Here is a 26,288-nt window from a genome sequence, read left to right as displayed (position 1 = left end):
CCCTAGACTTCCAGCAACGACTCTACAACATCTCACATTATAGACGTCGCGTCCTCAATTGTTATTGACTTTCAGGCCTCTAGCAACGCTGGAATCTTCACGAAGGTCATGCTAACGAGCATACAGCAGACAGTTGCGAACAAAAAGGCAGGGAAATATTCAAACCTCCATCTTCTCTCCTACAACATTGCCATCACTCTCYCATCGTTCCCACCAGTATAGTATACTCCATCATGTCTTCCCTCAATTTCACTCCATCGGACCCAAACACCACCACCAGGGAGGTCTTCACCTCCAACATCACGAGCGTCCCGGTTCCATCCGATGCCTCTTCCAATTGGAGGTTCTTCGCCGAAACCTCCAAGTCCCTCCTCGACAAACTTGCCCATCACAGTGCCATGGCTCCCAACCTCCAACAGACTTACATGACGCCTGCTGCGTCCAAGAATAAGGTGTACTTCATGTACGTCTGACACAAGAACCTTACCGCTCAACAGCAACTGACCGTGTACTACAGGTGGGACTTTGTCGGCAGGACTCTGGTACGCTCTATTCACTGCCTTGAAGTATGCATACTGACATCCTCCAAGGGCTACCTGTATATGCTCCCAGTAACGGCCACCAACATGGGTGATGTCGAGAGCAGGTCAATGATGGCAGCCATGTTGATTCTTGATGAGCAGCCCGGCATGCTCGACCAGATGGTGCGTCGTTGATCATGCTATCTTCTTCACTCTCACTAACACAGCATTCTTTGACATGTAGGTCGGTGCGACTTATGCTCAGACGCAGACCTTTGAATTCGGCGAGGATATCCTTGCCGATGCGAGGAGGCTGAAAAATGGCCCCTGATKAGCCAACTCCCACATACAATACCCAACTGTTTGTAACAAATCAATGTACGAAAAGGCCACTCGAAGAAGCATCATCCACCATCATGGCTCTCGTCAAGGCACTTTCGTACATAGTATCCTTCGGCACCGAGGGTGCTTAGTTGTGGTCTGACGAGTTCATCTCCTACTTGGTAGGTCTCTCGCATGCCGCGATTCGAACGTCGTATCGTGCGAGTCGGCTCCGCATTACTCAAGGCGACTGTTTGCACCTTTCCTGTAGATCAATCCTCACATAAGCATCCCGTCACTTTGCCCTGACCAGGCCTACCAGACTTCCTCTCTCGGGTCAAATCCAGGCCAAGTCACATGAAAACTGCACTCAATCTCTCCCACTGCCTCCCTGCCGCTCTCTTCAATCTCGTTCGCAATCTTCCACCTCCAATCAATCAAATCTCCGAACTTGATCCCGTGTGGATTCCACAAAGCGAACAAGTGTCCAAACGGACTCATCCCTCCTCTGAACATGAAGTCAATGGCAATGACTGGAGGTTCAGTCAAAAACATGTCCTTCCATGATGCTCTCTCCCCCTGTGCGATTTCCGGAAGAGCCTCGATTGTCAATCGTGGGTAGTGGTGTAAATGGAAGCGGAACGCGCCAAAGGGTTTCTTGAGYAATGACTGACGGGGAATACAGAATGCTACACCGACCGATGCTGCTGGATTGAATGTGAGAGCTTCCTCGGCTCTGTATAGAGTCTGACCTCGATTCCAGCAGCATAAGACAGTTCTATTATAGACGGTGTCTTCTGGTCTGAGCGGCGTGGAACTTGAGGTGAGGAACATTGCCTCGCGTAGTCTCACTGATCTTTGGATAATCGACTGCCATTGTCGTGAAACTCGTTGGCAGGTGAAGATGTTGTGCATCGGGAGATGAATGAGGATGTTCTCAAGGAGCTCGTAAGTGGTGAGAACTTTCTCGGCACATGATGGTGAAGGAGGAGAGACATCCGATGGCCAAAGTGTTGAGAAGGATCGCGGCATCTTGGCTGGTCCAAAGTTGATGTTGTCGTTGTTGATGCGGGAGATGAGTAAGTTGGTAAGGTAACCTTGGCAGCTCAAAGTTGATCACTGTCCGCTCTTCTTTCGAAACCTTCCTTTCCATACAAATCTGCTCCAGCTTATGTTGTGCTTGAAGCGACGACGATGGCAACATCCTTGCTCCCGCGATGCTACGATGACCTTCTACGGCACAACGTTTAGGCGGACGGCAGACGTCATCAACCAGAGCTCTATATATGACCCCGCATGGACGACGTGGTATTCATCGTTATCTTTACAGAGTTCGGCACACAAGTAGGCTCATTGCAAAGTATATTCTATCAAGATGGGCAAGAAGAGTGAGTATCGGTCTACCTTCACCTCCGATTGCCAACGGCATCTGACCAACGTGACCTTAGAGGTCCAATGCTGCATCTCAGTCGACATTGACGCCGTGGCCGGCTGGCTGGGCTCGTACGGGGGAGAGGACTCAACCTCTGACATCTCTCGAGGTCTCTTCGCAGGTACCATCGGAGTACGTAGGCTCCTCACCATGTTCGAAAAGTACAACATCAAGACAACGTGGTTCATTCCGGGCCACAGTCTGGAGACTTTCCCTGAAGAATGCCGCATGATTGCAGACCAAGGCCATGAGATTGGACTTCACGGTTACAGTCACGAGAATCCCATCGCCATGACGCTTGAACAGCAGACTGCTATCATGGATAAGTGCTACAAGCTGATCAAAGATTTCCAACATGGGAAGCCACCTAGGGGGATCGTTGCTCCTTGGTGGGAAAGCTCTCAGGAGGGCGCGGAATTGATGCTGAAGTATGGGTTGGAGTATGATCATAGTTTCTCTCATCACGATTGCCAGTGTTATTGGCTAAGGACCGGTGATAAATGGGTCCCTATCGGTAAAGAGCAATTGTGTTGGATCTCAGACAGCTAGCTGATGTTGACAGATTATAAGAAGCATCCCGACCATTGGATGAAGGTTTGTCGTAATCGAGGTGAGGGTCTTATGTGGAGCATACTCTGATTGTTTATGTTAGCCGCTTGAAGGGGGGCCGATGACTGGCCTCGTTGAGATTCCGGCGTCTTGGTACCTCGACGACCTTCCACCGATGATGTTCATCAAGAAGGCTCCAAACTCTCATGGATGGGTCAATCCAAGAGATGTTGAAGAATTGTGTACGCAATCATGCAGCCCTAAGTGCCGATTAGACTTGCTGACACTTCAGTTAGGGATGGACCAATTCAATTTCTTCTATCGTGAATATGACGATTTCGTCTTTCCGGTCACCGTCCATCCAGATGTATGCGGTCATCCACATGGGCTGATGATGCTAGAAAGGTATGATCAGTAGTTCCCGCTCGACTGACAAAGCTCGAAAGTACAACGTGCTAAACGTTGCTCAGGATCATCGAAAAGATCAACAAGTACGATGGCGTCGAATGGGTGACCATGGAGCAGATCTGTGATGACTTCAAGTCAAAGAGCACTCCACCCAAAGGGGCGATGATGCCTGCAAAAGTCGGCGCCATTCTCGAGAACCCCAATGTGCAGCTAGAGATTAAGGAGTAGAATGTGTCTGTCCTATTTGGTTCTCATGATCGACAGAGCTGACACAACAAGAGCTTGCGTAGTCGAAGTTTGGGTTGGTGTCGGGTACAAAGCATTGGCAGTAACACTAGATCTTCGATCTTCGTCGAATGAGATCAATGATCTTCTCCTGCTGACCGCACTGCTCAAGAAGAATACCTCGTCGTCGAAAACGTTTGTAACGGAGGGCTGATGGAATACGTGAGAATATGAGGTCTTGTACCTATGTAGTAATGTACAAAAGAGCTCGGAGGCTTGGAGGTTGACATTCGGCCTGACAACAATCGGCTTGATCGGGCACGGCAGTGTATATGGATCGATGCTGCCAATTTGTAAGTATCCGCTAAGTGTACCAAGTTTCCAAATGTGCAACGCGCGACAGAAAGCGAAAGACTTTCCCGTCCGCTTGGCAAAGACGTGCTTCGCTTGAAAGTTGACGGACCTGTGATCCCACGAGAAGGTATCGCAGGGATGCACAGTCTGTGGTTCGCTCCAGAAAGTTTTATGACAAGTCCATGCACCGCAACAATGATCTTCTCTCAGCCATATGGCCGCAAAATAGCAAAAGATCGGTCGTCCACTATTTTCGTCCGCGTTTTCATGTCGGTTGGAGCAATAGAGAGCATGGGGCGTGGACAGCTCTCTTCCGGCCATTCTTCGAGCTGACATCAAGGATCGTAGAAGATGGATATCGCTGCTTGGTGAAGTGATGCGAAGACATAATGGTCGTGCTTCAGTCATCTACTGGTAAGGCGGCGCTCATCGCCTCGATATGGCGAAGCATTCCTTTGCTTTCATGTCCTCATGTGATCTCGCACATCCCACACCAGCACTCTTTCGTCCCAAGCACATGTTGCGCACCAGCCCTCTGCGCCGAACAAGCACCAGTCAACTCCCATGGCGAACTCGGTATGCCTGTCCATTCGTCCAAGCTCCCTGCCCATGCCTGCACCACCGCCACCTTGATCAACGTTGCTCCCATCTGTCCAGACGCGGCAAGTCATATCGTAGCTAGCGCTCAACAGAACATCGCTCAAATGAGGACTCCAACTGATCTTGCGTACGGCATAGTCATGACCAGTCAAAAAGTTGACGGGTCCAGAAGGTACACGCAAGTCAAAGGTTCTTACAACGCCATCCACACCTGCAGTGGCCAGTACAGAATCCCGATACTTGTTCCAGTCATGTGTGAGACATTCAGTCGGCCCAGGGCTTCGATTTTGAAGTCCTGGAACTGGGACCTTGGGTGGTGCATGGATGGGAATAGCCAGAGTCAGGTGATTCTGTGCGCTCGGCTTGCTGCGCAGGTCGAACACCCGGAGATGAGAGTCTCTCGAGACGCATGTGACAATCTGTGGGTGGTGTGGACTGAATTGCGCCGAGTATACGCATGAATGCACAGGCAAAGTCATCAAGCTCTCCTTCCGCTCTGGACTCCATATCTTGACCGTACCATCCCAGCTTGAAGACAAGAACGTCGCCTTTTCAATCAAGTTCCAATGTACAGAGAAGACCTCCCTTCCATGCTCCTGCCAACCCGCAACCGGGAATTCGCCCACGCCTATGTCGAATAGCTTGATGCTTCCATCTCCGCCTGCCGTGAGAAGCTGGTTTTCGTGTTGTTCAGACCAGGCAGTGTCAAATAGACAATCTTGCGTCTCAAAGAACTTCTCGCACACAATTCCATTCTGGGTGAGATTCAGAATAAACAGTCGTCCATTCCCGACCAGTCCAAAGTTGGCTCCTGCGCTGACGGCCAGGCGGCTGTCGAAGAAGGGTGAGTACTTGACGCTATATGGGTTGAAACCCGCGGTCCTAAATTCCAGCATGTCGGTCGGTGGTGCCAATCAGGCAACCGTAGAGYCCTATGTCCACATTTCCGTGGCGGTCGAAGAGCTGACGTCGAAGAGGTGGAAGCGCTCGTGCGAACTGCGAACGAACCGAGGCGATCATGCACGTGCCAAGAAGCAGGCCTTTACGATTTCTGTACGAGCAAACACATCAACTTTCTCTCCGGAACAACAACAACATGTTCCCTCTTATTTGACGTTTCCTGGCAAAATGTCTTCCGATGCCGTTTCCTCCTCGGCAAGAGGTGCAGGCTTCCTAATCCTCCTGCAAATATCTTCCAGAGCTCTCACATTCGCCCTCAATCAGGTCTTGCTCCGTTTCCTCTCTCCAGCACTACTCGGCGCCTCAGTTCAGCTGGAACTCTTCATCATCTCGGCTCATCATTTTGCTCGGGAAAGCTTACGAGTAGCATGTCAACGTCAGCCAGAAGGTGGCATCCAAGCTGCTATTAATCTCTCCTACCTAGGCATTGCTGGGGGATTCCCAATCGTCTTGGCTATGGGTCAGGGGTATCTCAGCACAAAATATCCGGATGTGCCCTACTTCGTGGAGGCCCTTCGCATCTGCCAGCTAGCCGCCCTTGTCGAGCTGCTGTCCGAGCCAGCCTTTGTCGCTGTTCAGCAAAAGATGCTTTACAAGACGAGAGCCGCTGCTGAGGCTTCAGCTGTTGTTTTCAAGACCTTTGTTACTGCTACAATAGTCTTTTGGGGCCACTACAAAGGGTTTGAGCTTGGGGTGCTACCCTTTGCAGCTGGAGAGCTCACATTCTGTTGTGTGCTCACTTTGGTATATCTATGGCAAACGGCACCCGTCGCGAAGAAGCATGGTTTCTCCCTTCTGCCGCAAGTCGTGAAGCCAAGGTGTGTACATTCCACCTCGACCTGTAAGCATATCTCTGATTTCCTCTTGTAGTCCTAACGCTGGCCTTGTTCTCGCTCTATTTTCCAAACCACTGCTCAATCTTTCTCTCTCCTTGTACGTGCAATCAGGCATCAAATATGTCCTCACCTCAGGCGACATCCTTGTTAGCACTCTCGCTTCACTTGAAGATCAGGGTATGTACGCACTGTCTGCCAACTACGGTGGCTTGATTGCACGCATGGTCTTCCGGCCGATAGAGGATAGTACCAGGAACCTCTTTGCCAAGCTGTGTGCTCCGCAGGCTACAAAAGCAGTGGAAACTTCCGAGAAGAAGCAGAAGACACCACCAGCATCTCTCAATCAAGCTGCAACTATTCTTCGGGACATCCTGCGAGTTTACACAATCGTATCCTTGATTGCATTCGCCGTCGGACCCACCGCAGCACCGCTTCTACTGCGCCTTGTCGCCGGCTCTCGCTGGTCGGAATCCGGCGCAGGGGACGTTCTGGGTACCTACTGCTACTGCATACCCCTTCTCGCCATTAATGGCGTCAGCGAAGCCTTCGTGGCCGCCACGGCCTCGACTAAGGACCTTCACTGGCAGAGCATCTGGATGGGCGCATTCTCGGCAGGATTCATTGCCAGCGCTTACGTGTTTCTGCGTGTGCTGAACTTGGGCGCAAAGGGACTGGTTTGGGCCAATTGCGTCAACATGGGGCTGAGAATCATATTCAATCTGACCTTTGTGAAGCAATTCTTCGGCCGTAATGGTATTGTAAGCGAACCACAAAACAAAGTTCTTGTTGTTTGCCTGGCCTAGACTGACTGTGTATCATAGGACTTCAAAGCAACAGATCTTTTGCCGAATGCCTATGCAATTGCTGCCACAGCTATGGTCCCAAGTTTACTATCGCGGACGAGCTCTTTGCTGGCTGAGTATGGCATAATAGGCGAGCTTCTCCGCGTTGGGAGTATAGGGGGTGCCTTCGCACTACTTGTGTGAGTTCACTACCTCCACCGTAATCACACCTAGGCTAACCGAGTTTCCAGCGTTGTGACTGAGCGCCACTTCTTGTTGGATTGCTTCAAGCGGTTCCGAGGCTAGCAAGCGCTGTACATGGCTTCGGTATGCTGATGATATCTTGTTCCATAGGGAACTCTCAATGGCGTTTGCACTGCCTACCGATCTATCATGTTTCATTAAATTCGTATTTCATCCTACAACATGTCCACTAATCGTGACCACCCGCCCTCAGACTTCCACGGGCGCGATCCTTGTCATGCTACAAACAGGGCAGACAGAAATGAGCTGGTTGGACTGGTTTCCCCTGACTGTCGGCCTTGCGTAGTTCAAAACACCACTCATTGCTCACGTTTCATTGCTCCCTCAACAGGCCCATTCAGGAAAATTTCTTGCTTCCAATATCACCGGTGTTCGTAGCACTCGTTTTGCGCTCCTYCACTTTCACGTTGAGCATATCCACTGCATCCAGAGGCAGGGATAGAAACTCGTGCTTGTTGACCCATTTAACATCCTTCTTCTTGAACTCCTCGGCCTCCTGGGGTGGTGGCGGCGGCTCCGTGATCTTGGTGATCAGATAAGCAGTGGAGRCCTCTGCAATRCCATAGATGAGAACGCCCAGAAGTGGGATCTTGAGAAAGACGAAGAATGCTACTGCGAAGCCGTAAAGGACACCCTCTCGATCGTGAAACCAGGCCTTTTTCTGCTCAGAGGTGTAGCGGATCCTGGAGAAATAGGGTTCCAGCTGTACGACCGTATTAGCCATTGTGAGAACTGAAGTGAGCATGGTGATACAACATACCAACTCTCGCATCAAACTCCTGCTGGAGAAATAACTCTGCAAGAACATAACAAGGTATCTCTTGGGAAGAAAGACGGAGCTGCCAAAGATGAGCACAGCGGGCTGCCATCCAACGGACTTGTTGAACGTGTAGAAACTCGCCGCCGRCAGTACAAAGCGACCCACATATGGCAAGAAAGATAGAAGGTAGATGCCCAATGAAAGCATCGCTTTCTTCCCAAATCGCATGAGAAAGGCAACCATTGCCTGTTTGGGATCCTTCTTCTTTGCGGTCTCTCCGTGCTGCGAATACATGCGCAGGTTTGGCGCATACATGTCACGGAGATGCGAAGGATCTTCGCTTTTGTGTTTGTTGAGGTAGGTTCGGTCGACCCAGTCTAGAGAGTCGATGAACAATATGTCCATGGTAGGCGAGAGATACCTCATGAATGACATGAGAAAGAACGGGATTTGTAAGACGGAGTGTTCGATGAACTCTACGCCTTCGATGATGTCCTCGTCCCATGTCGATCCTTGAAGGTTGGCAAAGAGGCCGAGAAAGCGGATCAGAAAGCGGATTCCCAATGTCTAAGGCATTGTCAATGACGGCAGTTGCTGCCAGGCTTTCCATTTCACCAACCGGAATGGCAACGAGCAGCCGGATGGCAATTCCAGCTGCTACGGCGAGCGCCGCTTGTCGATAGTGGTCACTCGTGAATATGCCGGGGTTTTGCAGAGCTAGCGATGGATATCAGAGCCACCCACCATTCAACAGTCTCCGGTTAACTTACCTCTATTGGCACCAACTACCGTCAACTGAGCCCCACGAAAGATACTGTTGAGCTCGAAGCTGCCGAAGCGGCCATAGTTGCTCATCGTGCCTGTTGGTGGTGGTGTTGATGTTGTTTGACGGCAGAGCGATGGTTTCAAGGAACAGTCGAACACGCGGCAAAGTGACGTCGATCCTCTCTGTCAAAGCTCCGGGGGAGCCGCGTTGGGTGAAGATAACCATGTCGAACTGGAGGGAACCATGTCGAGCCCACGTGGTGCAGTGACTTCAGCACGGCCGACYGCGAGAGCAATCAACCAGTACGATCAAGCGAAGAGGAAGCTGGAGCTATAAACATAGGTATATGTGAAGCAAACGAGAGGAGACGATCGCACACGCGTGACATGGTTTTAGCTCAACTTTTAGCGCGTTGTCGCGACAAAGGAGCGGAATTGCCTCTTTGCGCCGGGCAACGCATCGACATCAATATCTCTACCAATGCGTCCGTCACTGYGCCATGGCTACCCCGGGCCCCTCGACTCCCGATAGCACCCCTCGGAAGGCGGGCGTCGGCGTTGGGAGGTCATTCACTACGCCCACAAGGACACGAGGAGCCTCGACACACAACAGCACATCGACGGCAGCGATTGGTGAAGCAGCGGGCATCGAAACACTGTATACGCACGCAAACAGCAAGGTTGTCAAGTTCCACTGCGCTTCCCCTTCCCGACCCAGCAGTAGTAGCGGCGGTCCACATCCAGGCTCAGCCCAGGGGTCGCTGCCATGGGCGACTCTGACCGAACAGACGCTGGCCTCGGGCCCACTGGAGATTTACCGTGTGCCAGGCTCAGTTTCCTTCCTCCATTCCGGATCACTGCTGCACGCCATCCTCCCGCGGAGTAATTGCTGGTGTGTTGATGGGGTGAGCAAGTTTGCTATGCGCGTGCTCACCGATACCTACTATCGCATCGAGCTGCCCGGTGAGACGGAGGAGGAGCTGGCGCAGGTGGAAGAGTTCAAAGCCACCCTTCAGAAGGTGCTGTTCTACGAGCGCACGGCATGCCCCTTTTCGAGAACCTTTGAGGTCCGACTCCCTGAAGAACAGGTCAAGAAAAAGAAGAGAAGGAACACCACACACGGTCCTGCAAAGAAGTGGAGGCAGGATAGAGCCTACAGCTGGAGGCCAGAAGACGGCGGAGATCCGCCGAGTTCGAGCACGAGTGAAGCAGATTCGGGAAGCTTTTCGGAAGAGGACGCTGGCGATGCAGCGGGTGCGGAGGAGGAGGTGGGTGGTGTATCAGCTACTCTTCAGGCCGAGACTGAAGACGTGGTGCGAGAGATGAGGGCCATGACCCCCTCGCGGCCGAGTGTACGGGACAGGGTCAAAGGATTGACAATGCGATCGGTTACTGCTCCACCGCAGATTCCGCTACACTCGACTACCCCCTCACGACTACGAACCAGTGTGATGGCTGGCAATGATAGGAGTGAGCTCAGAACTCTTCAGGCCATCCCAACCGATATGCCACCATCACCCCCGGATTCCAGCGCAGGTTTCGAATACCAGGATCACATCACACCGAACGATGGAGCTGTCAACCGAAGCGGGTCTCCTCTTCACAATCCTCGGCTCCGACAACGTCGCGAAGAATCCTCGTCATCACCGAATATTCGTCCGGAACCGGATCTACGAGCCGATTCCGATTGGCAGGCAGGGCAGGTGCGCATTGCGGACGATGTGCCAATGCATGCTCGTCCACCGATTGGAGACCGATTTGTCACAGTCGATAACAACGTGGAGTCGCCTGCCGAGCCTGCACACTTTGTCCCACAAATCTCCGACCCCACACTTCACGTAGCTGATGCTGATGCGGAAGGCAACGGCGAACCCCTAGATCATTTCGCTTCGCTACCGGCCATACCACATGTCTCCGACGCCACACCCGTGCTTCGGAACCAGACTTTCCAACCAGCAACCGCACCACACGTGTCTATCGCACCAGACACTGATCCAGACCCCTTTGCCCAGATTCAAGCAAGGATTCAAGCCCGTCGTTCGATTGGCGGCACTACGACATCGGGATTCGTCCCCTGTATCCGCCAGRCATCGACCTCCACACACGGGGCGAGCCCTCCCAATAGGCGGAACTCCAACACCACCACATCCACCAGGACGCTCTCGCACAAGTCTAGTGGCATCTCGCGCCAGTCTTCACAGCAACAGCAGTATCTCGCTACTGCTCTTGTCAAGAAAGCGTGTGCGGTCTTCCTCGGTCCACCCGCGCATTTGGTGGTGCTGATGTTGAGAATCGCGGCGCGCTTCGCCAAGGGCGTCTTCCCTTCCAGCCTTCTCTATGAGAGCCCTAGAGGTGAGAGACGTAGGGTTCCCGGAAGTTACATCCTGGAAAGCGATGATGACTATGGCATTAGCGATGATGACGAGCCTGTAGGCGAGGATGAACTGGAGGATGATTTTGGAGTCCCCATTGATAGTCCAGTGAGACTTTCATCGGTGCTGGGGTTAAGAGAGAGGGTCAGATGGGACGAGGGGTGAGCTCTATCTCTCGGTGCAGGTGGTGCCGCGCGGATATTCTTTCTGGGCTACATTGATGATCAGGGAAACAGTAGACTGTTGATGAGATGTTGGTTCAGAGGATGCGATGATGAATGCTGGCTTTGCATGAGCAATGATTAATGTATTTGATGTTCTCTTCTGTTTCTTTTGGTGTTTGTATTGGACATGTGCGGCTCGTCGTCGGTGACTCTGTCTTCCAACATGGCCAACCATGTCTAGGTCAGGGTTAGGGTTGGGGTAGTGCATACACTTTTGATCTCGCCACGATGATTGGTATGCGAAGTTTTGCATTGTGTTTGGTCTGTACGTTCGAATGGCTCGTAGCTTTCTGTGTGCTTGAGCGTGGAGGAGACTTGAGGAGTGTTTAGTTCTAATGCGAGCAAATACGAAATGTACAGGCGTCGATCAATCACCCTTCTTTCCACTGCCATCTCCCCAATCCAATCACTACTTCCAAGACGACATCACAAAATCAGAGCACGCCAAAACAACGCGCACGGATGGAAGAGAGCACGCCCTTCGTTCCAGCGAGATTTCGCGATTTTGGGATCGACCGCTCGCCCCCAACAACAGCAGCATCTGCACGAGTTCCACCAGTGCTTCAAATACGCCTCGGACGCCTATCATGCCCAAGAGGACGACGTGACTCGAACACCTCGCCTCCCCGCATTTTACTGACCGCATGAACATATAGGCTGGTGATCTCACACGATGTCCCGCAAAGTCGGTCAGTCGATGGTCACGCGTTCGAGCACGACACGTATTAAGCCTCCGTTTGGCTTTCCTTGTTATTGGGTTGCAACCCAATAACAGGCTGTGTCAGTGGCGTGAATGATGAAATACGAGATTCGGGCGGTTTCGTGAGATGGAACTTGGTATTGCCTGCATGCCGCATCTCAGGATGTGCTAGTCATACAGTGCAGGTCCAGGCGCTGGTTTGTTGCTTCTACTTGCACAATCGTCGAGGCCAGATCGCTGCCACTCGGTACGGCTTGGAGACTCCATGTTGACTTGGCCGCCGCGCCGAGATTTTATCGGCTCTGCGTGCTGGCTTTCCAACCCGGTCTCACGACTCGACTCAGAACCTCTGCCATCGATATTCCTGGGAGTTCAACCTCGCTTGTGTTGTCACTCCACATATGCCAGCACCGCACAGAATGGCTTCCGTAAGGTGAAGACCGCAGAATCGGAGGCCTTTGCAGCTGCATACTTGACAGCGTCRACGTCAATGCCTGCCTTTGCTGCGCATACAACCCTCTCATAATCATACGAGAGCGTCCGGAACCTTGAATCCCCGCCTGTTACCATAAAGAATGCTGCCAACATCTGTAGACTGATACTTGGAGCTTGGCTCTCCATCAATGCCAGCCTGGCGCCAATACAACACCTTGGTGCATCGGAGTGGTAAAACGCGAGAATACGGCAGCTAAACCTTGTTCCCACTATCTCCGAGGATTGATGTTGGCGAGACACGCTGTTCGAGGCTGCTAGGATTATAGCGTTTCACTACTCCATTCCCCATTGTGCTTTATACCACAACTTCGCAATGAACCTGCGGCGCTGAAAACAAGTAGAACGGCCACCTCGCGCATGTCTCACCCGAAGGGACCCCTACCTCTTTCTATCCGCCTCGTGGGAGTGGCCCCCGTATCCTTGCGGTGTACTTCGGCAGTACAAAGTCTACTGTACGCAGGGCCAGGCTCCCGATAATGAGAGGTCAGGCCCCAATTGTCATCGCCCCCAACGTTTCCAGCCAGCCGCTCGGAATTGCGCCAGCAACCATGAATCTGCCGGCACTTGTGTCTGGATGTTCCCAACCCATGCTACCGCGACTCCAGARTTGTACAGGCATGAGCGGAATGGAAGAGTGCCGCAACCGTTCTTGCACACGGCTGCACCGAACATGCTTCGCCCTGTTTGATTGGACATGACCACGGAATCCTTTCCTAAACTGTCCGAGGGATGAGCTTCTCCTATATCCACTGCGGACCAACATTTTGAGACCGCTGTGGGCGGCGGTCTCGTATGCTTGGATGGTCCAGAAATACTCATGTGGCTCGCAGACGGCAAAGGGGTCGATGAGGAGGTAACATGCATCTTGAGTTGCAGAAGCTGTACGCAAGGCTTCTTCGCTTGCGCGCTTGGCTTCTGGAAGGTGTATGCCAGGCAATCTCAATATCTCTTTAGTCGAACTTGAGTCGATGTGACCAGTTGTTTTGAGAACAACGGCCGAAACGTGTAACAAACACATCCACTTCTAACAACAGGCCCAAGTCGAGCGCCAGTGCAACCAAGGGTCACGATCGATTTGAACGTCATCAGATATTTACCAAGCACAGGACCTGAAAGTGGTCGCTCTGATCATCATCAATCTGCTACATGGGAAGCTCGGCTGTTGTTTTTAGCATCCAGCACGGCTGTAAGGGCAGAGCTCTAACCGGAAACTATGTAAATGAGGATGTGTTGAAGGTGATTTTTCCAACATTATACTTTCATGCCTCGTGCGCGTTTTCTGAAAATGTGGCGAAATATGGACTGGAGCGGCTTTTGGCGCTGTTGTTTGGGCCAGTACGAAGCAGGTCTTGATCGTGAGACTCCACGGAGCTGAATGTACTGTGAGACTGCATMAATGGAGGAAGTATTGTATGTCCGAGAACTCGAATGCTGGAATCATCCCCAAGCGATCGTGACGCGCATGGCATTTGTGTCCTTTTTGTGACTATGTAAGCTGTCGTCAGGCATGCACCCATGCAAATGAGTACGGTCTCACCCACGTTATGTCATTAATCTACAGGGTTAATAAGTCATCTAGTGCAGCTGGAGTACGGTCAGTACAAAGGGGAACATGTCCGTGATCTGTGACAGCGATAAGCCCATGGGGGAAAATAATCGTTGACCTCATGATGTTCGGCATGAGTGTTCCTTCGTTCGAACTGTAACAAGCCTTTGTATTCGAGGCGAAGATCCTTCCTCTCTTCTTTCGACGTGGCTCCCGCCGGTGCTGAACTCCGAGACCGTTCAGTTGTGGACGCTGGGGATTCTGGACTTCTGCCCGTTCAAAGTTAAAGCACGGATAAGAACATCGTACAGCGCAACGGGGCAACACGTCGGACCGGTCACGTTCGCTCTTGCCGACGCTATTTCTGGTCACGGCTCCCAAAGCATGCCAGATTTCTGGGTTGCAAGTTGCATATAACTTACTGATTTCGCCAGGGAGTATAATATCCCCTGATCCCTCGAAATTCCCAGTTGATGATCTCCTAGCCGCAGCAGTGAACGATCATGTGAGCGGTTGTCATCGCGGTCGACCAGCGCCGCCGGCCGGCGGCAGACGCGCTGGGTGCATGGTCGCTTCATCTTCTGTATCACATCACAAACTTTACATTACCCAGTAGGGTAGTGGAGCGAGGCCGGCACTTGCACCTATAGCGTTCGATGATCCGAGACATGTCTCGCGGGAAGGCTGGCTACTCCCGCGACCGAAGTTCAGACTGACTACACACATATATCACGAAAGATCACCGAGGGGGATTCAGTCACTCAGTGTTGATAACGCCACGAAAGCTGCGGGCAAACCATCGTAAACGTCCATCTACCTACGTCTTGCAACGCTATACGAAGTGTGAGCATCGTAACTGGCCGAATGTCGAGAGTCGCCTCGAGCGTAGCGTAGATGGTACTTGAGGTAACTTGACGCCCTCTAGTCGGCTCTTAATCCTTGCCTAGTTCTACGTTGGGCATCAACACGCAGCGTTGTGTTTCATACAACTTCGGGAAGATCCTCACAAGATTCGAGATATCTGCTCAAGTCCCATTTGATGTGATTTCAACTGCGCTGCGCTGCTAATCGCCGCCAGGGATGCGGAAAGATAATGATCGAAGGCGCTACGCTTCCGAAATCGCGGTATATACAGCTGTTCAACTCTGTGGACCGCCGCTATATCTTTAGGTCGTCATGGACTTCGGTCAACGGTTTCGCAAAGGTGTCAGATGAGATTTTCTACCACTTTTACGAGTGGCAGATCGAACTCGCCGAGCAAGTCTGGAACGATTTAAAGATCACGTAAAGTGGAGCAGCGGAGATCTAGTGGAATGAAGTTAGCAAGTGAGCTGTTAAGACATGACCTCTGATGGTAGCGTAGCGCCATCCTAACAACTATCATACTATGCCGCGTTGTGCTTCGATATCTAAGCCTAGTACTGTTACCATCGCGGTGAAGAGTGCCTTTTAAATAAGTTGACACGCGAGCTGAAATTAGATTTAACAGKCCATGTAGGATATGTGGCTACAATTGGAGCCTGCATGAAAGCGTTCGTCAGAGAATATGCATGTTTGTCCATTACCCAGTGAAGTTCGTACAACTCTGATCTTCGACTTCATTGGTCGCACTGTTCACACTAAGAAGCGGCGTTTCACGTACTTGGTGTATGAACGCAGGAACGTAAGTAACGGGCGCTGGTGTTGTGAAAGAACGTGGCCTCATCTTCTGTAACCCAGACTTCAGAAATCTCACGGGATGAGGTACCAAGCTGTGGTTCAGTCAACCGAGCCAACTTGGAACCTAATCAGACGTCGCATGGATCTCGATGATTGAAATAATGTGCATGTGACGCTGAAGGTCACACGTTCGACAAACGGCCAAGAAGAAGCTCCACATGCCACACCGTTGTGCAGCTCCCGATCAAAAGCCGCATGGATCTAACGCGCTGCTGGCGGTGCTGCAACGCCACGCGCCACCGCCTGCCCGGGAGGGTCAATCGACTCAATTGGCTTTTCTATGGACCTCATCTGTCCGGCAAGATCTCTGTGCAACCGAAGGCCGTGCGACAGCGCTGGCACTTTGGGTCAGTGACCTGAATCCGAAGAGCTGCGCAACAGGGAATCAGATTCCCACTGCTGGCGGCTTGGACACGCGAGCGCGCAACAAGCATTCCTCGCGATTCATCATGTCAGATCTGACATGTCCGAATCGGCAGGCTGAAATGGCGGACGATCCCAGTACACTAGCACGGAAGGCGCTTTTAGAACCCAGAGTGCCGGCTTCACCGACAAGACAAGACCGTGCATTTGTGACCTGCTCGCCTGGCCACGGTGAGAGATGATGGGTGTTTTCCTGCGCCTGCGCTTAGGTATTGCCAGGATCGATCGCAGGCCTCGCAGCTGGCCCACCGTGCCCTATCATCTACACGCACATCCACACGCCCGATCATTGTCGACGACGCAACGACATCCCTCGAGGGTAAGACCGGCCGAAGCGATTTCCCCCACGCCGAGCTTGGCCTTGTGTGTTGTGCTGCGGTGCTGTTTACCCTGCCGCAACGTCGGCTCCGACCAACAATTCTTCGCGAATCAACGGGTCTGCCCTCCGCCGTGTCCGTGACCAGTCGCCCGCTAGTCGAAGAGTTAAGGTTCGCTCAGTTTTCCAAATCCCAGAGCTGGGGGTCACCTTGACGGCACCGTTGCGGCCACCGTCGAACTTTGAGAGCTCCTCGGTGCAGCGAAGCTTCGCGGACCTGGCCCTAACAGCACCGTCCTGACAACCCAGAGACGGGTCGTGTCAAACTGCGCGCCTCACCATCCCCGGCATTCCCTGTCAATTACGAGTCTGCGAATCACCCAGCTTGCCTTGGCCGCGGCCGTGAAAGCACTTTAACCGCACCGCACGATCCCCGTGCATCCGAACGGACTCGGAGGGAGGTAGTAGCTCGCCGCCCTGACCGTGGCATGGCGATATGGACATGGACTCCAGAAGACCGTCGTCTTACGCTGCTCCTCCTCTTGCTGTCCACTCGTCGCACGCCCACGACCCGCGACAGACCGCGTCGCACCAGCACCCGCACCCGCGCCAGCACCAGCAGTCTCATCCTCCCCCGCCGCCGCCACCGCCTTTTGCGCCGCCGCCGCCGCAGCAGCACCACGCGTATCAGCAGCATCAATACGCGCCGCCTCCTACGCCCCATAGCCAAGGGCCTCCTCCCGGCCAGCATCAGACAGGACCGCCGCCTCCATCTCCCCACTACTCACAGCACCACCAACCCCCGCCTCCGGCGCATAACCAACAACAACAACCTCCCCAACAGCACGCCTACTCCAGTGGACCAAGTCTGCCTCCGCAGGCGTCAGGGCCCGCGCTGCCTTCTCTACAGTCCGCGGTGTACGCGCCGCCAGCATCTGCGTCTGAGCAGCAAAGTCTACCACCATTTCGCCATCCCTCGTCTGGGCCGGTGCCGCACGATTCGCGCGACCCCGGGGCCGAATACCATCACCAGCAGCAGCAGTACAACAACGTCCGGTCCGGTCATGCCACTCCGGCGCCCATAAACAGGGCATATTCCCACGACTCTGGGCATCAACGATCGCCTGTCACACCTGGTGGGCCACCAGCGCATTTCGCACCTTCATCCTCCGGACAGGACGGTTCACAACCTCCAGCGCAGCCACACATGGAACACGGCGGTCATCACGGCTATCCCCAGAACGGTGGGCCTGTTCATCATGGCGTTCCACCACACCATAGTGAACATCCCCCACCACCTCACTATATGACGCCCACTATGGAGGGGCACCAGGGATATGCGCCTCCCGGACAATCGATGTATCCGCCAGGTAACTATGGGCCTGCGACAAGCAATATGTATGGGATGAAGCGCAAACAAATGCGCGCCACTCAAGTGAGTCCTGCGCTCCGTGATTAGGTTTGGCGGTCCGAGCTAACGTCCAACAGGCATGCGAGCAATRTAGGCAACGGAAACAGAAGTGCGACGAAGGCACACCGTGCTCGTTCTGCAAGGAAAACCATCTTTCCTGTCAATATCGCGACACGCCGCCTGCGAAGTACGAAATGAGTGTGAAAATTCTTGCACTGGAACTGGCTAACTATCATTCAGAACCGACAAAAATATGGAAAAACTGTTGAGCTACATGGAAGCACACACCGCTGGTCTGCACGAGTTGACGAACAAGATTGATAGCTTTGAAGCGCGGTTACGACGTGTGGAGCAAAATGGGGAAGAGAAGCATCCGCAACCTATGCACCAATCCCACGGCAATCATGTCAATCACGCAAATCACGCCAACCATGCTAATCATGCCAACAACTCTCATCGTCGGGACCACATGGATGCGACGTCCGCTGGAGCCGAGTCGGCTGATACGATGAGGCCTGAAGAGCTCGCAGGCTGGCCCAGAGCTGGAAGACAGGAACATCGAACAGCGCCACACAAGTTGCTACTCCTATGGCCTTCCATCAAACCCCTTCTCACAGCAGCTGGCGTTCAATACAACGACGGTTATGTGATGCAGGCCGAAGATCGTGGAATTCTACGACTTTGGACCAAAGGCGAAGGCATAGACGAGAACGATGGAACTCAGCCAGGTGGCCCTGCAAGCCCAGCGAGGAGCGATGAGCAGAGCCCTGATGCCAACCCAGGCCCCGCGCAGTATGTCGATGGTCGATGGGGCATCGGCTTTCCCTCGACGCCAAATAGCGGGCGATCCGACTACACTGGAGTTGGTGGGTTGAAAGCAAATGGGGAACTCGATCTGGACGCTGCGACCATCAATAAACTGTACGACAGCTACATGCGTAACCTCCACATCATGCATCCATTCCTGGACAAGAGACGAGTACGCAGAATGTTCGACAATTTTATCWAGAGGTACAGCAACGGACGCCCACGCGCAGCGTTCGCCGTCGGCACCAATTACGATTCGGATCAAAGACCGCTCAAAAGGCAGCGCTCAAACGGCTCCACTGCGGAGGCGACGAACGGATCTGAATCAGAATGGCGAAGAGAGCCCACAGAGCGATCACCGACGAATTGCATTATCTTCCTGGTCCTTGCGTTGGGCAAGATATGCCTCCACCGGGATCCTTTGCCAGCCATTGTCCACGACAGCAAAGCACATGTCAATAACATGGTAGCACATCAGCTCTCCGGCAATCGTGCCGCTGGCTCTCCAGCATCAATGAATATCAAGCCTTCCCCTATGTCACCAAACGCTACTCCAGTGACACAGCCAACGCCAAACTCCGACGCAGGCCATCGCAGTAGACGCTCGTCCGTCGAGGGATCGTCGCCCAACTCATACGCCGGTCCACGAAACCTAGATGTCATCCCCGGTATCGCGTACTTTGCCAAAGCGGCTGAAATCCTCGGCGAGCAAGGCGATGGGAATGATCTTGTCCATGCGCAGATGTTTCTCCTTGCTGGTTTGTATAAAGGTCAGCTGGCCCGCGTAAAAGAGAGCATGAGCTGGATCACCATGGCTGGGCGCGCCATCATCACTCTGCTCGACCGCTACAAGCTGTACAATGCCGATTATTGGAACGGTTTCGGGGATGTTCGAGCCCGACTGGAGACTGGCCAGAAGCGCATTAAGGATACGCGGCAGAGTCTGATCGTTTTGGTGTCGTGGTGCTGCCTCCAGCTGGAGAGTGATATTCTTGCCGAGATGAAGCTCCCTGACMGCGGCATACAAGACATCGAGGGTAGATTGTGCCTGCCGAATAACATGCCCGAAGACGAAGTGGAGTCGTACAGRGCCCTGGAACCGGACGGTCGGCGAGATGATTATGACAACATTCTCATGTTCTACACGGCTCAGTTGTGGCTGCGTCGAAAGCTCAACGAGGTCCATAGACAGATGTACGGAACTGACTGCATCAACCAGTCGATATCACAAGTACAAGAAATGCTGCAAGGGCATGAGTCCATATTGACCGCTTGGAGGGACTGCCTTCCTCCGGAGCTTGCGTGGAAAGACGACGACCCAGCCCCTTCTGACATTCTGGCTGCCAGGCTCCGTGCAAAGTATTGGGGAGCGCGATATGTTATTAATCGGCCTTTCTTGGACTTTGGTCTCCACATTCTCCCGGCGCTCAAAAACGGCGGGGGTGTGCCTCTCGAGGAGCTCGCTAGGGATGGCTACGGCGACAAAAGAGACCAGGCCGAAGTTCATCTCTTCAAGGCCATCGAGCGATTGGGTGAGAACGAGGTCTGGCGAGCCTCTCAGCGCTGCGTCAATGCTGCTATGAAGAGTACTGTCGCGTTTGACAATGTACCCAGCCGATTGATCGTTACCAACATTCACGGCACTGCACACGCGTAAGTGATGATTGCTTACCAATTTCGACGACAGCAAGCTAATGAGATGCAGTCAATTTGGCAACATGCTGGTCCTTACCGCCGTCGTCAAATCTAACATATTCAAGTCTCTGGTTCCCGAAGATGAATATCACCGACTACTCAAACGCACCATTGACTTTTTGCGCCGACTTTCGCCGATTTCGCCCACATGCCAGGCTGATTGCGGAATTCTGGAGAAGTTCAGCAACACTTTGTTCGGGATCGAAAGAAATGAAGATCTCAAGGAGATATACCGCAATGAAGGCGTTGAAACGATGAGTGCTGGTAACTCATTCGGCATGGCATGATAGACATGTTTAATGTGACACACACCTGGCCGCTGAACGTTGGAACGACCTCGTCCACTCGCTACGTCTCGCTCCCTATTGGGTTCTAGTCTATCGCAGCTGCGACATGTGGACCCGAGCATATAACGGATATCCTTTGCCATGGGACAATTGCCAACTCCACGGGACAGACAATGTGGTCTGCTCCATGATGCGCGCTTCGCAAGGCTACTACCGTTAGGGCTTCTCGTCTGAGCCCAGCGGACAAGACCTTCCAGCGCGACAACCGCTGTCGTCCATGTCAGTCGCATCTACTACATTGCCTGTATTACCTTTCGCCTTTCTCGGGCCCATCATGGGAGAACATGGCCCGAACTCAATCTATCCTGCCATCTACTGGTCGGATGGGACTAGGCTTTACTTTTGGGCGGATCACTGTTTTGATTGATACCCACTTGTCAGATCTATTGAGCGAGACCTTGGCTTACAAGCGGACCCCTCGTATGCTTACGATGGTAACGGCCGTACTACATTCTGCGGCGCAGGCAACATGTACAGTAGTCAATGTTAGCTGTTCTGTATATCTTAAAGTCGTATTTTCTAAATATCGATTCCACCACACACACAGCTGATGAGAGTGGACCGTCGAATACGCCAATCAACCTTCAGATCCTTTCAAGACAGCAGTCTAATTTATGTGATGACCATGACTACCTCGGCGAGGGTGAACTAATATCATCGCTTGGGCATCCAGACCGAACACCAAAGTYAAGGAAGATGCTTTTAGTCCCGCTCCTTTTTGCACTCTTCGCAAAAAGCCTCCAAATTCGTTCCGGAGTCATCATACCCACCGGACTATCGCTCCCATCTCCGAACGACAGGCCACCCGCGGCGTAGTGTACCATTTTGATTGCCATTGGAATTGTTTGTAGAGGGAAAGGGAGCACGATAGACAGTGTGCTTTGAGTGCTCGAATAGGAGCGAGAGAGATGATGTTGAAAGCTCGAACGTGGAGGGACCTACGCAGAAAATATTTGAGGCGAACCAACAGCATGATATAGCAAATCATGCCATTGCTCGTGCGGCACAGCAAAGTGTAGGAACGAGTGCGGCGTTCACGATGTGTGATTATAGAGAAGGGCGAAGCCGTACCCGCCGGCTCTCGGGCGCGTATGCACAATAGGCACACCCAGGGCAGACTAACGTGGCAGTCTCACTTGCGTTTCGAGTACGTGCTTTATACTTGCAGAATGGATCTACGAGACGAGGTGGTGAGGATGTTTGTTGCATGCCAGTGTGGTGAGGGAGCCAAGAAATCATAAAGTCGTGATTTTGTGAGTGAACCTATTCGCGCTGTCAGAATAAGTCCTCCAGAGCTTGAAGCTACTCATTTGTTTCCCGCTTTACGGCCCTCAATCACACGGAATATGTCGGCCGCATTGTTGACGTCTCCCTTGCGTTTCTTTGGCTTGCGTTTCGGTTTGTCGCCACGACTCTTCTTGTCATCCTCCCAACCATCATCTCCACCCGCAGCGCCGCCTTTCCACTCCGACAATTTGACTCTTTTCTCCTCACCCCCTTCCTGCTCGTCCTCGTAACGGCTACTCCCGAAGCCCATATCCATATCGTCGAGATCCCGGTCTTCTTGTGCGAGCATTTTGGCGCGTTTAGCCAAACGAGCAGCTTGAGCCTCTTTGTCTTCACTGGGCCCATCCTCTCCATCCCCGTTGGCACCAGCAGCACCAAGTCTGGCCGCCTTCTTGATGATGTTCTCAATGTCCTTGAAATTTTCGACGGGCTGCTGATCCTGTGGAGCATTCCTTTCGTTGAAGTAATTTCGTTTGGGTAAGTCAGTTGGTGGCTCTGAGGATGGAATGCTAGACGCGGTCGGATTTGCAGTCGGCACTTTACTCGCTACAACAGACGTCTTATCCTTGGATGGCTTGTCCAAATCGTCGCTATCATCACTGTCATCGCTGTCGCCGTCATCATCCATGTCTCCCAAAGGGTTATATTCCGTGCCGACGTTCTCGAAGATGTCATCGTCCTCATCATCGTCCGGAATAGCTTGCATAGGTTGCGCTGGTACGGCGAAGTCTGCGCCGAGGACCTCCTTACTTGGCTCCGGCATATTGGCCGCAGATTTATCTTCTACGGCGTTTTCCAACGCAAGCTTGCGAATCTTTTTCTTGACGACCCCATCCTCACCCACGGTAATGAGTACCTCTCTACCTTTATGGTCGATCTCGATTTTGGGCTTGTTCTGCTCGCCCACTCTTTTCCACCTGCCGTCGAGAGCAGGAGCAGCAGCAGCCTTGGCCTCCGCCGCAGCTTTTCGCTGCGCCTTGAGCTCCGCCACGATTTCATCCCTAGTCCGCTTCACACCTGCGACTGGTGTCGGAGCCATTGATCCTCTCTTCTCTACCTTCTCTCGTGTGACGGTCTCCACCTCGCGCTCTTCCAGTTTATCGAGCTCGTCGTCAACGTCCACCGGTTCCTCCTCATTTGCCTCGCTTTTGCTCCCACCAACCCCCATGACATCCTCGCCCCTTCGTACCCTCTCTAGTAACTTTCGATCCAGGCCTTTGACCAGATGTGCACTCTCGAAGTCGCCTCCTGTGATCTGATCGCGCAGAGCTTCGAAGGTCTCAAAAGGCAGCTGCCCTAGCTTCACCTGCTCCTCAAGGGCCTTGACACGCTGCTCCTTGTCATCTTCTGCGTCCTGTGCTTCTTGCCTGGCCTTTGCTCGGTCGACATAGCCTGCAGCGAATTTGCTTCCTTTGGGCGCATATGTCTTGAACTTTTTCGTTGGCTGCAGAGAGGCGTGACGCTCACGGATCTGGCGCRCAAAGTCGTTGTTACTGCTGACAGAACCCTTCCCTGGCCGCGGCGTCATACCGCCCAGCAGGCTCGACTTCTTCGCCCCGAACCCCGTCTTGTCTGTAGGCGAGGCATTATCCTTTCTTGCCGGTGTGTTCTGCACCAGCTTGCGGAATTGCTCGTTGTTCATTTTCATCACCGTCGGTCCATGTCAGTTGGTGTGAGGTGAATAGTCAAACATGCGAACCACTTGGCCTGCGGATGATCCTTGTTTAATGCACAAAGTTGGTGAAGTAGCATATTCTACTGAAAGTGAGCTCGAGCTAGAAGTCATGCCGGCCAAGTGCGCCGTTTACGTAATGCACCAAATCCTTCTTTATTACTACTAACCTTTAACAACTGTTTATGTCACAACCACTAGTCTAAATTCGATGTGTAATAGCTTAAAATTATTAGAAAAGCCTATACTATAATATATAAAAAGCCTAAAGTCGTTATTATAATATAAGGCGAGTAATTAGCTAGGGGTTAAGAGTAGCTAGAAAACAGCTTAGTAGCTTTAATACTACAATTAACGACTTTATCTTAACTTAATCCTTCTTTATCCTTTATAGCTTACGTACGGAGGCTTAGAGAGTATCCTATACCTATTTTTATACTAACTAGACCTCTCTAAGCCTCTCTTTCTCGGCCTATTTAGAGGCTTTTAACTTAGCCTTCTCTTTACGAGCTTGCTTAGCCTTATCCTCCTTTAACTACTTTAGAACCTTCGTATTAAGCTTTTAGAGGTTCTTTTTAGCCTTCTCGTTAACCTTAGCCTCCTCTACTATAGCCTTATTAGCTAATATAGCCTATATCTTAGTAGGTAAGTAAAATTAAGCGGAGGTAGCGGAGGTATCCTTCGGTAGGTTAAAAAGCGGCTATCTACGCCTTCGCTTCTTCTTCTTCTTAAATACGAACTCTTACTTAAGGCCCTTATTCTTAGCTATAAGTAGTTAGTTCTTAGTTTAGAGGTGTAAAATAGTATTCTTAAGTAATTAAACCTTATATAGGTCTCCCTTACTTACGGCCTATCTAACTAAGATTCTAAGTAGCCTCTATTTCTAAGTTAGAGTAATAGCGTAAGTTAGAGTAATAGTAGTTATTTCTAAGGCTAGCTACTTAAGCGGTAGTAGATTAGCCGATTATTTCTTAATATCCTTAACCTTTAGTAATTTAAGAACCTGCTATAGATTAAACGGCTAGAGGCTAGTTTTAAGCTAGCTTAAGGTAATATTCTTCTCTATAAATGCCTTCTAATATATAGTATTAAATATACGAAGGAAGTMCCTCTTAGATATAGATAAGAGGCCTATTAAGAAGTATAATAGCCGCTTAAGCTCTTAGCTATAGAACGTACTAAGGGGAGCGAATAACGATATATCTAAGGGCTATAACCTATATATTAAATAAGGTAGATAGATATATAACATAATACGATTACTTAGATAATATTAAAGGAAGCCTATATTTAGATAACTACCGTAGCTATTAATAAATAACAGCCTCTACTTACGGCTAGCTTTAGCCTTCGTAAAACGGTTAAATACCTATTCTAGCTACTATAATCTAAGGTAGTTATCCGTCTATCCGTTCGGTAAAGATGTAAGGGCCGTATAAGAGCCCTTATAATAATAGGATTAATAGAGGTAGCTAGATTAACTAACCTTAGAGAAGGGAGTATAATATAACCTAACTACTTAGCGTAGGCTTAGCGTATATATAACTCCTACGTATAGCGTATATTTAACCTATAAGAATTAGTCTTATCTTTAATCGAGTAATTACGGGTGTCTAATACATTACTACATCTTTACCCTTATAATTCTAATTCTTCTTCCTCTCTAAGGGTAGCGATCTATTAGATCCTAACGGAATAGCCCCTAGGCGCGCTGCCCGCGAAGCGACTACTCCCGAGTAGCGYTACGAAGAAGAACGCGTCGAAGAACTCCCTAACTACGGAGATATCGAAGAAGTCGCTACCGTAGAGCCTATATAGCCTACTCTAGACGAAGATACGATAGATTACGGAGAAAACGAACGCGATAAGGAAGAGACGGCTAATAAGATAATCTAGCGCCTTAAAGGCTAGAAGTAGGCTTTATAGTAGTAAGAGACGATTCGCTAACTTTAGTTAGAAGTCTAATAAATAAAGCGTAATCGTAACCGCGCCGACGTAGGCGTAGCTACTACTATACCCCGCTACGGCGTCGTACCTACGCGCCTCTTATATAAGGAAGATCCGGATACTATAAGTACCTCGAGTTTAAGCGTAGCGTATACGCGTAGCGGAGTAGGCGTAAGACCTAAGATAAAGGATCCTAAACTATTCTTAGGGGATTCTATTAAAGAGGCACGCGAATTCCTACGCTAACTTAAGATAATCTTCGCTAATACTACTACTAGCCTAGAGAGTAACTATAATAAGGTCCTCTATAGCGTTATATAGCTAGGAGGAGACGCCGCGGAGTCGTAGTATAACGAGTACGATATCGAGGCGCTTACGCCGAGCTATACGTAGGAGGATTTCTAATCGTTCGTACGTAATACTATCGGGAACCCTATATAAGGGGACCCTAAAGGAGCGGGACACCGCCCTTTAAACCCTTATCTAGGGAATCCCTCTTAGAAAGAATAAGGGAATTACACCCTTAGCAGGATTTCCCTATACGGATGCG

At 51.5% G+C, this 26,288-nt stretch overlaps 10 protein-coding genes; 5 read left to right on the top strand and 5 right to left on the bottom strand.

The window, feature by feature from the left end:
• Positions 1-233: 233 nt before the first annotated feature.
• Positions 234-852, top strand: RCC_00177 (uncharacterized protein; the record flags this gene model as incomplete). XM_023765333.1 has 4 exons in its annotated part: positions 234-463; positions 518-542; positions 591-704; positions 766-852. 4 exons carry the CDS (start codon positions 234-236, stop codon positions 850-852), a joined length of 456 nt encoding a protein of 151 aa, XP_023621101.1.
• Positions 853-1,157: 305 nt separating this feature from the next.
• Positions 1,158-1,874, bottom strand: RCC_00176 (uncharacterized protein; the record flags this gene model as incomplete). The annotated part of the gene is made up of 1 exon (XM_023765332.1): positions 1,158-1,874. One exon carries the CDS (start codon positions 1,872-1,874, stop codon positions 1,158-1,160), a length of 717 nt encoding a protein of 238 aa, XP_023621100.1.
• Positions 1,875-2,217: 343 nt separating this feature from the next.
• On the top strand, positions 2,218-3,459 carry RCC_00175 (related to polysaccharide deacetylase; the record flags this gene model as incomplete). XM_023765331.1 has 6 exons in its annotated part: positions 2,218-2,230; positions 2,291-2,788; positions 2,837-2,868; positions 2,927-3,065; positions 3,120-3,228; positions 3,294-3,459. The coding sequence occupies 6 exons, from the start codon at positions 2,218-2,220 to the stop codon at positions 3,457-3,459; spliced, it is 957 nt and encodes a 318-aa protein (XP_023621099.1).
• An 812-nt stretch (positions 3,460-4,271) lies between these two features.
• Positions 4,272-5,306, bottom strand: RCC_00174 (probable peroxisomal targeting signal type 2 receptor; the record flags this gene model as incomplete). Its single annotated transcript, XM_023765330.1, has 1 exon — positions 4,272-5,306. The coding sequence occupies one exon, from the start codon at positions 5,304-5,306 to the stop codon at positions 4,272-4,274; it is 1,035 nt and encodes a 344-aa protein (XP_023621098.1).
• A 232-nt stretch (positions 5,307-5,538) lies between these two features.
• On the top strand, positions 5,539-7,294 carry RCC_00173 (related to oligosaccharide transporter; the record flags this gene model as incomplete). XM_023765329.1 has 4 exons in its annotated part: positions 5,539-6,188; positions 6,241-6,964; positions 7,028-7,188; positions 7,240-7,294. The coding sequence occupies 4 exons, from the start codon at positions 5,539-5,541 to the stop codon at positions 7,292-7,294; spliced, it is 1,590 nt and encodes a 529-aa protein (XP_023621097.1).
• A 295-nt stretch (positions 7,295-7,589) lies between these two features.
• Positions 7,590-8,867, bottom strand: RCC_00172 (related to transmembrane protein UsgS; the record flags this gene model as incomplete). XM_023765328.1 has 4 exons in its annotated part: positions 7,590-7,955; positions 8,013-8,579; positions 8,632-8,729; positions 8,783-8,867. 4 exons carry the CDS (start codon positions 8,865-8,867, stop codon positions 7,590-7,592), a joined length of 1,116 nt encoding a protein of 371 aa, XP_023621096.1.
• A 410-nt stretch (positions 8,868-9,277) lies between these two features.
• Positions 9,278-11,314, top strand: RCC_00171 (uncharacterized protein; the record flags this gene model as incomplete). The annotated part of the gene is made up of 1 exon (XM_023765327.1): positions 9,278-11,314. One exon carries the CDS (start codon positions 9,278-9,280, stop codon positions 11,312-11,314), a length of 2,037 nt encoding a protein of 678 aa, XP_023621095.1.
• A 4,224-nt stretch (positions 11,315-15,538) lies between these two features.
• RCC_00170 (uncharacterized protein) lies at positions 15,539-15,819 on the bottom strand (the record flags this gene model as incomplete). XM_023765326.1 has 2 exons in its annotated part: positions 15,539-15,634; positions 15,757-15,819. 2 exons carry the CDS (start codon positions 15,817-15,819, stop codon positions 15,539-15,541), a joined length of 159 nt encoding a protein of 52 aa, XP_023621094.1.
• Positions 15,820-17,074: 1,255 nt separating this feature from the next.
• Positions 17,075-20,772, top strand: RCC_00169 (uncharacterized protein; the record flags this gene model as incomplete). XM_023765325.1 has 4 exons in its annotated part: positions 17,075-18,007; positions 18,061-18,170; positions 18,224-20,443; positions 20,496-20,772. The coding sequence occupies 4 exons, from the start codon at positions 17,075-17,077 to the stop codon at positions 20,770-20,772; spliced, it is 3,540 nt and encodes a 1,179-aa protein (XP_023621093.1).
• Positions 20,773-22,138: 1,366 nt separating this feature from the next.
• RCC_00168 (uncharacterized protein) lies at positions 22,139-23,761 on the bottom strand (the record flags this gene model as incomplete). The annotated part of the gene is made up of 1 exon (XM_023765324.1): positions 22,139-23,761. The coding sequence occupies one exon, from the start codon at positions 23,759-23,761 to the stop codon at positions 22,139-22,141; it is 1,623 nt and encodes a 540-aa protein (XP_023621092.1).
• Positions 23,762-26,288: the final 2,527 nt, after the last annotated feature.

This window comes from Ramularia collo-cygni, assembly GCF_900074925.1.
Source record: "Ramularia collo-cygni strain URUG2 genome assembly, contig: RCC_scaffold01, whole genome shotgun sequence".
Classification (NCBI taxonomy): domain Eukaryota; kingdom Fungi; phylum Ascomycota; class Dothideomycetes; order Mycosphaerellales; family Mycosphaerellaceae; genus Ramularia; species Ramularia collo-cygni.
The sequence above is the reverse complement of the archived record's forward strand: the minus strand, read 5'-3'. Positions and strand labels throughout refer to the sequence as shown.